The sequence below is a fragment of the Chanodichthys erythropterus genome, chromosome 11, assembly GCF_024489055.1.
Source record: "Chanodichthys erythropterus isolate Z2021 chromosome 11, ASM2448905v1, whole genome shotgun sequence".
Taxonomy (NCBI): domain Eukaryota; kingdom Metazoa; phylum Chordata; class Actinopteri; order Cypriniformes; family Xenocyprididae; genus Chanodichthys; species Chanodichthys erythropterus.
Window position 1 is genome coordinate 34,504,813 of NC_090231.1, and position 12,385 is coordinate 34,517,197.

The 12,385-nt window shown below is 37.5% G+C and overlaps 1 protein-coding gene across 3 annotated transcripts in view; it reads left to right on the forward strand.

The window, feature by feature from the left end:
* Positions 1-12,385, forward strand: part of frmd5b (FERM domain containing 5b) — a 28,467-nt gene that overhangs the window by 11,861 nt on the left and 4,221 nt on the right. The window contains exons 2-13 of one of the 3 annotated variants that reach the window (XM_067400816.1): positions 2,826-2,930; positions 3,425-3,467; positions 3,613-3,691; positions 3,833-3,930; positions 4,065-4,188; positions 4,338-4,425; positions 4,566-4,654; positions 4,761-4,824; positions 4,970-5,061; positions 6,890-6,964; positions 7,111-7,179; positions 7,271-7,377. In XM_067400816.1, coding sequence (XP_067256917.1) covers positions 2,826-2,930; positions 3,425-3,467; positions 3,613-3,691; positions 3,833-3,930; positions 4,065-4,188; positions 4,338-4,425; positions 4,566-4,654; positions 4,761-4,824; positions 4,970-5,061; positions 6,890-6,964; positions 7,111-7,179; positions 7,271-7,377 — 1,033 coding nt within the window. Of the gene's footprint in view, positions 1-2,825; positions 2,931-3,424; positions 3,468-3,612; positions 3,692-3,832; positions 3,931-4,064; positions 4,189-4,337; positions 4,426-4,565; positions 4,655-4,760; positions 4,825-4,969; positions 5,062-6,889; positions 6,965-7,110; positions 7,180-7,270; positions 7,378-12,385 lie in introns of those variants that run through there. The other 2 variants (XM_067400818.1, XM_067400819.1) reach the window with 2 other exon arrangements.

The following is a 12,385-nucleotide window of genomic DNA, read 5'->3' on the forward strand; positions in this document are numbered from 1 at the left end:
GACCAAAACACTTTCTAGGATATAAACTACACAAGGTTAGACATCACCAGAGAGAATCTGAGTAACATTTAAAGCCATTGTGTTTTAAAAAGTTTAGACATCACCAGTAATAATAATAGTCATAAGAAATATTATATATACATATTTATAAACAGTTTAGGACCCTTGAAACCGGATATGTTGAATAAAGACCCGGAGTCAAAATTTGAAAAAAATTAATAAATTGAAGAAACATTTAATGAAGAATAGTTGTAGTTTCATCAGCAGAAGCCAACTTCAAGTCTCAGAAGGAGTTCGTAGGCCGCTCTGCGTATATTCACATTTCCACAACAATTATACTCTAACAGAGTCAACTAACTAAGTCATTAATTCAGGTCGGATGATTCTGATTGACTAAGAAAAATAGACAAGATTAGAAATTTTCCACACATGGACAGATAGTAAGAAGCATATCTCCCTTCATCACGGTGCTGACGAGGGGACCCTGGATTTAGGTACTGGATGTCTTTTTGGGGTCATGACGTCTGCTGGTCTCAAGCAGAGTGCCAGTTGTTCACCAGTAACAAAGGACCTGCACAGAACACTTTGCGCACATACACAGATACACGTGATGCACAGCTTCTTCAAGGCTGAAGCTGATCTGAGCTCTGCTCTGAGCAGGAAACTTTCCCCAAAACATACTGATAACATCTCAGTGAGAGGTACAGACAATATTAAAACTTATTTTCTAGTGTTTGAAAAGAAAAATAAATGCTTTAAGATACGTTGAAGAAGTCATTCAAATAATTTAACAGAAAGACATATGTTGATTAATAAATTAAAAGATATATAGTGAAGTGGCAGTGGATTCCAGAATCCACCCCTTCTAATATATATATATATATATATATATATATATATATATATATATATATATATATATATATATATATATATATATATTATATATTCTGTATATATACAATGCTCAGTGTAAATGAGTACACCCCCTTTGAAAAGAAACATTTTAAACAATATCTCAATGAACACAAAAACAATTTCCAAAATGTTGACAAGAATAAGTTTAATAGAGCATCTGTTTAACTTATAACTTTGAAAGTAAGGTTAATAATATAACTTAGATTACACATTTTACTCAAATTAGGGTGATGCAAAAATGAGTACACCCCACAACAAAAACTACTACATCTAGTACTTTGTATGGCCTCCATGATTTTTAATGACAGCACCAAGACTTCTAGGTATGGAATGAACAAGTTGGCGACATTTTGCAACATCTGTCTTTTTTCCATTCTTCAAGAATGACCTCTTTTAGAGACTGGATGCTGGATGGAGAGTGATGCTCAACGGGTCTCTTCAGAATTCCCCATAGGTGTTCGATTGGGTTCAGATAAGGAGCCAGTGAATCACTTTCACCTTGTTCTTCTTCAGAAATCCAGCAGTGGCTTTAGATGTGTGTTAAGGATCAGTGTCGTGTTGGAAAAGTGCACGACGACCAAGGGCATGGAGTAGCATCTTCTCTTTCAGTATAGAGCAGTTCATCTGTGAATTCATAATGCCATCAATGAAATGCAGCTCCCGACACCAGCAGCACCACATAAGGACACGGACACCACCATGTTTCACTGTAGGCACCATGCATTTGTATTCCTCACCTTTGCGACGCCATACAGTTTTGAAGCCATCAGTTCCAAAAACATTTATCTTGGTCTCATCACTCCAGAGTATAGAGTCCCAGTAGTCTTCATCTTTTTTGTGCCTGGGCTTTAGGAGAGGCTTCTTCGTGGACGGCACCCATGCATGCCATTCCTCTGCAGTGTACACCGTATTGTGTCATGGGAAATAGTCACCCCAGTTTGGCTCTCTACTTCTTTAGATAACTGCAGTGAACTTGCATACTGATTTTCTTCAACACTTCTCATCAGAAGACGCTCCTGTCGAGGTGTAAACTTCCGTGGATGACCTGATCTCTGTGAGAAGGTTGCAGATTGTTCCATCTTTTTTTAAATTTTTGTACCACTTTTGCTACAGTATTCTGACTGATAAGTAAAGCTTTGCTGAACTTCTTGTAGCCTTCACCTTTCTGGTGTAAAGAAATGATTTTCTTTCTCAGGTCTTGTGACATTTCTCTTCCATGTGGTGCCATTGCTGACAGCATGAATTGGGAAGGGTTTTTAACAGGCTTTTATAGTCACCTGTGGTTGAATTCTTGTTAAATTAGACATTTGTAGTCTAAAATTTTGCTTTGCTCCAGAGACTTTCAGCGGGGTGTACTCATTTTTGCATCACCCTAACTTGAGTTAAACAGATGTTATATAAAACTTAATCTTGTCAACATTTTGGAAATTGTTTTTGTGTTCATTGAGATATTGTTTAAAATGTTACTTTTCAAAGGGGGTGTATTAATTTACGCTGAGCACTGTATACATATATACACACACACACACATATATATTTTAAAAAATAAGTGAGAACTGATTAAAAAAGCATAGGTGCAGCAAAGGTTGACCACCATAGATGGAAGTTTGGAAAAATTACTCTATAAAACGGCAGTTCAAGTCCTACAATTTCTGTATTCCTGTTTCTAAACATTACACAATTAAGAAAGAGTAAATTTAAAAGTAATGTGTTACTTTCCTTGTTATTTGAAAAAAGTAATCTGATTACGTAACTCACGTTACTTGTAATGCGTTACTACCCCCAACACTGGTCAGCAAAGGAAGTTGAGTGATGTCCAAAATACTGTTTGGACATCACTGAACTGATTTGATCCAATATGATCCCAAGGACTGTGTCACATTGATTCCTTTGTCTCTCTGTTCCAGAGGGATGCAAAAGGTCAATGGCTGTTTGAGCAGGTCTGCCATCATCTAAACTTGCTGGAGAAAGACTACTTTGGCATCAGATTTGTGGACCCAGACAAGCAACGAGTGAGTTCCTATAGTATAAATATGAGTTGCTAGTAGTGTACTAACCTTGTGGAAAGTGGTTATTTTTGTATATTTTGATTGAGATTGGAGATGATAGTTAGGGCATACCTTAGTTAGGGCGGACACCATATTTAATTACAAAAATAAAAACAAGGCTGTGAGTAGACTTTCAGACAGCACAACCAGTTGACTGTAGCCTTGTTCTTAGTCACATCAATTTAAATATGGTATGTTCCCTGAATAATGCATATTCTAGTTCTGACTTGTTAATAACCATGCCTGATGAACATCTCAATGTTAATGTTTGTGCATGAGCTTGAAGCAGGACACCCAATGATCACATGCTTATTCAGATAAAGAGCTGCAAGGGGTGATGCAATCGATATGTAATGTTGTGAACAGACATCAGCTGACAATACTGGTCATAACAATGTGTTTAACTGGAATTTCTATCTGCATTCTAGATATTTCTTTCTTCTATTTTGTTGTTTCAGCACTGGCTGGAGTTCAGCAAGCCAATTACCAAACAAATGAGATGTAAGTCATATTGTATGTGGAAAATCCTTCTTACACTATGCGAATGTTGTGAAAAGAATAATCTTTGCATTCAAATATCCTTCTAAAAGGCAAAAAATTGATATTGTCTGGTTGATTACATCCACGTGGATATTTTGTGTCCTAGCTCAGCCACCCTACACTATGTGTTTGCGTGTTAAATTCTATCCTCCGGACCCTGCAGCTCTTAAAGAAGAGATCACTAGGTACTGCTCATTACCATTATTGTTCAAATTTGACATAGTTAAGCAATCTATGGGGAATTCTATTAGAAAAGTTTTACAATTCTCTGATGTATGTATGATTAACACACTGACAGTTCAATATGTGCTCTGCGTTGTTTTCAGATACCTTGTCTTCCTACAGATTAAAAGAGATTTGTATCATGGCCGACTCCTGTGCAAAAGTTCAGATGCTGCTACATTGGCCGCATTTATTCTGCAGGGTAACGGGAGCTATTCTTTACAATATTTGTTGAATTATGGCATCTCAAGAGCTTTGTTATTTGAATGACATTACAGTAAGACAAGACTCTCAAAATGACACTGGTTTAGTTTTATTCTTTCTCAAATTTTTTAGCTGAGATTGGAGATTATGACCCGGGGAAGCATCCGGAAGGTTACAGCTCTAAGTTTCAGTTTTTTCCAAAGCATTCCGAGCGCCTGGAGCGCCGCATTGCTGAGATCCACAAATCCGAGCTGACGTAAGCTTACATTCAATTAGCTTGTCATATGCAGTATGTCACTCTTTTTAAAGGTGCGCTGGTTTTTATTGGAGAGATTAAATATATTTTATGAAGTTTATGTCCCAGAACAAACACAGAATATTAATTAGTCTGTTAATTTCCTACAGAGGCCAGAGTCCTGAGACATCTGAAATGAATTTCTTAAGGAAAGCTCAGTCTCTAGAAACATATGGAGTAGATCCACACCCCTGCAAAGTCAGTATCAAAATCTATCAGCTGCTCATATAAAGGAAATAATTTCAACACAAGTTTATGAACTGAAAGTCTGTTAATCATCATTTTTACATTCACAAAAAAAGTGAAACCATACAGTAATTGTTTGTTTTGTATGACAGGATGTGTCTGGGAATGCTGCATTTCTTGCATTTACCCCCTTTGGCTTTGTGGTGCTGCAGGGGAACAGGAGGATTCATTTCCTCAAATGGTGAGAGGTGAAATTAATCTCGCATATCATTTTCATTTGCTTTGCAGTCAAGATCAAATGACTGTGTATATGAATAACTTTGACAGTATTTTGTCATATTGTACAGGAATGAGGTGACCAAACTAAAGTTCGAAGGAAAGACATTTCATATATATGCAACTCATCAAGAGGTAGGTGACTGCAAGGCAGCCCCAGGTTATGCAGAAGAACAAATGGTCAAAAGTAAGATGAATGCAGATTGATGCAGGACTTTATCAGGAAACCAACCTGTTCTGTTTAACTACTAAATAATCACCTCCTGTGACTTTTACTAAGGATCAGAAGATCATCTTGACTTACTTTGCTCCAACACCTGAGGCCTGCAAGCATTTATGGAAGTGTGGGGTGGAAAACCAAGCTTTCTACCAGTGAGTTGCATAACCTTTTTGACCTATCAGGCTGAAATTAAGCTCAAGCATGGAAAGAGCATAGAAGAGAAAGAGCAAGTAAGGAAGCATAAAACATCTTGCCTATTGTTTAATTTTGTTAAAACCAGTGGTTCTCAACCTAGGGTGCCGGGGCCCATTTTAATCTTAGCAAACTTCTAAGGGGGCTACAGGATGACTTAAAATTAATTATCTTAAAAAAACTTCAAGGGAGTACTACTTCACCGCTGGCATAATGGGCTTTCAATAAAACTTGGCTGCCTCTGCAGTAGAAAGGCAGGGAAAAAAATCGGTGCTACCTGACTACAGAAAACAAAGAAAAAAGGCTGTTTATATGTCTTCTCTTTTGCCATATAGGTACACTGTAAACTCGAATAAGTTGGCAAAACTCAAAAAATTTGAGACAATCAGTTGAGAAACTTTTCTAAATTAGCATAAGAAAACAATCACTACTAAATCTCCCACTTAACATTAATCTTGCACAAAAAACATTATATAAAATTTAATTTTAGCATTTACTCTCCCTTTCGAGTGCCATGGGCAAAGCATTCTGGGAAATAGAAATCCCAGTCCAGTTTCAGTTAAACTTAAGTTTGTCTAAATTATAAGATATAAGTTTATAAAACTCAAAACAATGAAACAGTTCAGTTTACTTAAATAAACGGTCAGTTCTGTGAACTTGAAAGAAAAAGGAAGTGCTGAATACTCATAAAAGTTAATTTGACTGAACTACTTTAATTTAAGTTTGTCCTACTCAAACCAATTAATTATTTTTAGAGTTTGAGTTTGCCCAGTGCATTATGGGTGTTGAAGATTTCCTATAGGAAAACTTCACCACCCATAATGCACTGGGCATGTTGACATCCAAGGCCACTCCCAGTCTGCTTGACTATTCAGCTGGTGCCTTGCCTTAGTAGGAATTACTTCCTAGCAATAATGGTGTCGACTTGTATTGTTCCCGGGTGCAAGAATTCAAGGAGTAAACCTATGATATCATATGGTTTCCAATGAAGGATCCAGAGTGTTGTAGGCAGTGACTAATACAGGGGTTCTCAACTCTGGTCCTTGAGGTCCACTTTCCTGCAGAGTTTAGCTCCAACCCTAATCAAACACACCTGGACAAGCTAATCAAGGATTTTAGGCTTACTAGGCTGTGTTTACCTCCACTTTTAGACATACACTCGCAAACTTCCCTAAGCACTTCCCCTTGGGGGAATCCCCACCACCATTTTGAAGTACATTCAACTTCAAGTGGGCAGGGAAAGTTTATTTGTATAGACCATCGACCCCTCGATTTTTACAGACAGGAGCAAGCCTAATCAATATGTACACTTCAGGCAGATCCACAATGCAACGCGATTGTGAGGTTACAGTAGGTCACGCTTAATTTACCCAACCCACAGAACTCTAGTGTAGAATATTGTAGTTATTTTGTCATTTAACCGTATGATAATTGTAGCTCCCTTAAGCTGACTGTTTTTTTTTAAACACAGTTAAAAATGATACTTTCATTTGTGTAATTTTTAATATTTTGTTTTAATAGCCCAAGCATGCAGAATGGTGCATAAAACAAATTCATAGGAAAACTGTAAATAATAAATCAGCTCCATTGCAGATACCAAGAGATCAAGGGCTTAACTGTCATAATTAGGGCATAAATACAAGAGGGAATATCTTAGACAGTATGGGGGATATTATGTTGGACAGTGGGGGTCCTTCGAGTCAAAAAGGTTGAAAACCACTGATTTAGACAAACTTACATTCTTATTTATTTTTAATCTATCTCTTTCCTTCTCTCCATTTCTTACAGGTTTGAGAAATCAAGTCAAGTTCGCACTGTGTCCAGTAGTAATCTTTTCTTCAAAGGAAGCCGCTTTAGATATAGGTGAGCTGTATCTGCTCTGGTGGTTATTAAGTGAATCCCATGAGTTTGTGAGCCCTGCATAATTAAGCTTCTGTTGTGAATATATGCTTATCAATGGATTCGCTGTAAGTGACACTAATATTTTGGTTGCATAATGTCCCTTAAAGTGGTAAAGTGGCCAAGGAAGTGATGGAACAGAGTGCCAAAATCAGACGAGAGCCTCCAGAGATCCACAGGTGAGTCTTCTCAATACTGACTTGTTTTCTTAATAGTTTTACTGTACTTGACAGTATGTCAATCACACGTCACATCTTTTTGTGGTTTTAGGGCTGGGATGGTCCCCAGTAGGAGTTGTCCCTCCATCACTCATGGTCCACGGCAGAGTAGCGTTCCCCGAACACGAAGGAGAGCAGTCCATATTTCCATCATGGAGGGTATGCCAATGTCCCTACAAGCATAGACACACACACACACACACACGTTTGTTTCACTATATTAGTCAGAATATCTCAGAGACTTCCACTGATTTTTGTGAAACTTGTGAAAAACACTAGATTTAAATACAAACACATGATTTAGCTGAATTATAAGCCTTTTTAACTAGTGAGGTTTGGCTCACAAGTCAGTGTTCAGCAGGCTTCACTATATTAATGATATTTCTGAATAGTGAGGACATGTTGGACCACTCAAGTATAATCAAACTTGTACACACACACACACACACACACACACACACGCACACTTACCTTAAAGGTGCTCTAAGTGATGTCATGCGTTTTTAGGCCAAAACATTTTTTGTCACATACAGCAAACATCTCCTCACTATCCGCTAGCTGCCTGTCCCCTGAACACACTGTAAAAAACGCAGTCTCTGTAGTCGCCACAAGCTCCGAAAATGGAATAAAAACAAACTGGTGCAGCCTGGACCACGAATCATAATAAATACGCTCCAGCCAATAACGACAAGAATGATTTTAAATGCGCGTTCATGACTGTTTCAGGAAGCACGGAGGGGAGGGGGAGGGGAGGAGGAGGGGGGGGGGTCTAGCTAGCCTCTGTTTTGTTTGACAACACTTTGAAGGTCAACATGAAGTTACTCCACCCAGGAGCACCTTTAAGCATATACTTCTGAATTCAATGCAATTCAAAGCAACATCTGTTGGTCCATATGCACTGATATGCTGCCATCTGGTGGTAAAGGGTTGTATCTCCTCTATAATAAAAAGCACCCTGGAGATTTGTTTGGTTTGGTTTATTCTTCCACTAGGATTCATGATTGTGTCCTTACTGGACCATAACTTGCTGTACATTTGCTTCGCCCTTTTTGCCAATTTTTTGTGTCAGCCACTAAAAAACAAACAAACAAACAAACAAACAAAAAACTACAATTCACAATCCAGTTGTAAAATTACAATTCAGGGTGCAGTGTTTTTCAAAATATATATTTCAAATTAAAACACATATACAGTTAGGCGAAAAACCACATAAAGCACACTACAATTCAAATGCGTGGGGTACGATTTTCTCAAGTTTTTGAAAGAAGTCTCTTATGCTTACCAAATCTGCATTTATTTGAAAATACAATATTATTACAATTGTAAAAAAGAGCTGAACTTTCAGCAGCCATTACTTCAGTCTTCAGTGTCACATGATCCTTCATAAATCATTCTTATATGCTGATATGATGCTCAATAAACATTTCTTATTATTATCAATGGTGAAAACAGTTGTGCTGCTATATATTTTAGTGTAAACTAATTTTTTTCAGTTTTTTTTTTTTTTGATGAACAGATAGTTTAAAGAGAACAGCATTTATTTAAAATAGACATTTTTTGTAACAATGTAAATGTACTGTCACTTTTGATCAATTTAATGTGTCCTTGCATAAATGTATTAATCTCTTACTGACCCAAAACTTTGTGTCAACGGTAGTGTGCATAGTCGTGATTACAAACCGTGAAGCTGGGAAGATAACAAAAGTGTGCTCTAGATAGGGATATGAATTTGAACCACACTCCATCTCTCTCTTTTGCTCTATATGTAACATGAGAGCTGTTCTCATTGTGCCCAATGTGACCAGACGTTCACCTGTTCCAGTCACTTTACTGCACTGCCAAATGCCAAGGTTGTGTTTGTCCGTGTGTGAGGGAACAATGTGCATTATATTTTGAGTTTAAGGTTAGTTTTGTTCTAGTACCTGCTCTGTACATAAACAATAAAAGTCTAGTACTTTAGTAAAATAGTGTGCTTGGAAAAACACCACATCTCAAAATAATTCACTATACTAAAGCAGTAAGTAAATACTAACAGGAAGTACAAATTAAGGCTTCACATGCCCTATAAGTGGGTTTCATGACAATTTGTATCAAAGGAAATACAGAGACAATGAGGAGTGATGGATTTTACCTTGTCCAACTAGGTATGATCAGTGTTATTATTACACTGTCTATAAATAGAGAGCCTGTCCATGTATGTCATGTGGTTTGTGTCAGAATGAGTGTGTGTTGTGTATGTGCTCTTTTGTTACAGCCCATAATGGGTTTGAGGGGGTTGGAGCATGCAGGGCAGCTGGGCTTTTGGGCATAGAGGGACTTACGGAGCTTTAGGGCTTTAGGGTGTTCTCGCTTTCTCACACTCACTTTTTCAAACACACACATACACTACAGTGTTATGTCGTTTTTGTTCAGGAGGATAGAGGGAGAAAAGGGGTCTAGTGGAGATACACTAACGCAGGGGTGAAAACATCAGACACGTTAGCGGCTACATTCTGAAACCATGGTGAAGTGTCTCATACGGATTAAAACAAAGGTGAATGTTCACCTGCGGATGATCAACCACTGTTACCGGGATGTGAAGGTACGGGTGTTGACGATGGGACCTAGACTTTTAGGGAAAGCTCTAGGGGCTCTGCCTCTGTTCCCGTCCTTGCCCAGCTCCTCCACTTCCTCTGGAGCGTCATCCAGACTTGGTGTTCAGCCCACCAGCACTACAGGTAAAGCTCTTGCTGGTCATTTGGAACAGCTGGGCGTTCAGCTTATTTCAGTGTGACTGCGTGTGAATTTGCTAATAGATTTAGCAGACTGGAGTGCGACCATTGTTAGCATGGATTGTGTTTTGCCTTTATGGATTGTGGGTGGAGCTATATTTTCCTGTGCTGTCTTGTGGTTTATAAGATCTACAATATACACTAATGGTATTTACATAATTTAGTGCATATCATCAGTACATTTTTACCAGTTGAATTAGTGTAATTATGCCTTTGTGAATAATAATGGAATGTCGCTTAAAAGTTAACTAGCAAGAAATGACTTAGAGATTTTTTTTTATTCCTGTTTTCCTAATAACATTTTCTTTTGTTTTTCTGTTAAAATAGTTAAAAATAGAAGTACAATTTTAATTTGCTAGTTACTCAATATTAATATACAGTGTGTTATTTTTAACCTACACTGTAAAACCTGATAAGTTCAGAATACTGAAAACTTTTGACAACCATTACCTCAAAACTGTTAAGTAAACAACTCAATTTTTTAAAGTTAACTAACTCAAAGATTATGTTAGTAGAACTTAAAAATTGTATTTTGTACTACACAAATTTGTTAATTATAATTTAACTCAAATATTGAATAAACAGTCATAATCTTTATGTTTAAGTGTTCGTTAACAACAGCATACTAATATGCGCTAATGTAAATTTCACTATGTCTATCTCTATACACTTGCATGAATCGGTAATCAACATGCAGTATATATATAGCCTTGAAGTTTTGCAGCTAGTTCTCAACCACAGGCACCACCACAAGCACTACTCCGCAGGCACTACTCTTCACTACGATGGTAACCTTACAAAACTTCAACATAACAGAAACACCTTTAAATACCAAAATAACAGAGCATTAAACAATAACACATCTCCCCCTATATTAACTTGTGCAAAAACACACAAAATAACACTTAACTTCAACATTTATTCCCTTACAGTCAGACGCAAAGCATCCTGGGAGCTACAAATCTGCTGCAACTCATTCAGTTTAAGTTCGGCTTACTAATAACAGATTTTGAGTTCACATAACTTTTTCTATTAAGTACAATGAACTTTCAGTACTATTTGAGAGAAACAAACTAATTTCATTTCATTTGTTTAAATGGTTCGGTTTTGTTAGAATTTGTAAGCTGTTATTTTTCAGCTGTTTGGCTGGGACATTTGGCTTGGAGACTGGTATTAAGAACTTTGATTGTGTCTAGCCAAATACTATAGAATAACACAAGACGTGTCACTCGTATTGTTTTGAATGGGAAAAAGTGTAATGCGCAATATGACGGAATAAGTCCTGCCTTCTAAATAACCAATCGCCGACTGGTAAAGTCATCGCGTCACTGCAGCGGCCGTTAGAAGTACTGGTTTCTATAGAAACAGTCAGACTCGCGTCTCCGAAATGAGGCACAAGAGACGCGCATTTAGGTTTGCGCATGCGCATGCGCATTAGCTTTATTCAGCCTGAAAAATAGTTTTTTTGTCATGGTTCGAGAGTTTGGAAAAACATTTATGAGCCGGTTGTTGTCAGATTTCATTGGTGATTGCAAATATGAAATTTAATCGTAAGGTTGGCGAACAGTTTTGGAGAATTTGATGTTTCCCCATTCAAAGAGATAGGAGCTGCATGATGCCTATGATGCCCGAGAGGCATTTCAAAGATGGCCGCCGAGTGAAATGACTTGTCTTAAAGGGACTTTGGTCTAGCTCAGCAAACTTTCTGCAAACTGGCAATATCCATTATATGGAGTCAGCTGGGATATTAAAGGGTTAGTTCACCCAAAAATAAAAATTCTGTAATTAATTATCATGTCGTTCCACACCTGTAAGACCTTCATTCATCTTCGTAACACAAATTAGGATATTTTTGATGAAATCCGAGAGCTCTCTGCCCCCTCCATAGACAGCAATTTAATTACCAAGGCCCAGCAAGGTAGTAAAGACATGGTTAATAGTCCATGTGACTGCAGTGGTTCAACCTTGATTTTATAAAGCGACGAGAATATTTTTTGTGCACAAAAACAAAAATAATGACTTCATTCAACAATTTCTTCTCTTCCCTGCTATTCTCCTATGCTGTTTATGTTGTAGAAACAGTCCAGCACTTCCAAGTTCTATGTCAGAACGCCGGCTCCTTATTAGCCAGATCATGCGTCAGCATCACATACATGCATCGTGCTGCTCACGTGAACAATGTTGGCCAATCAGCGTCCTGATGTAGAACCCGAAAGCACTGCACAACATTTCTAACGTTTCTACAACATAAATAGATTTCTTTTTGTAACATTATAAATGTATTTACTGTCACTTTCGATCAATTTAATGCATCCTTGCTGAATAAAAGTATTAATTAAAAACAAATCTTACTAACCCCAAACTTTAGAAAAGTAGTGTATACATAAAGTACAAAT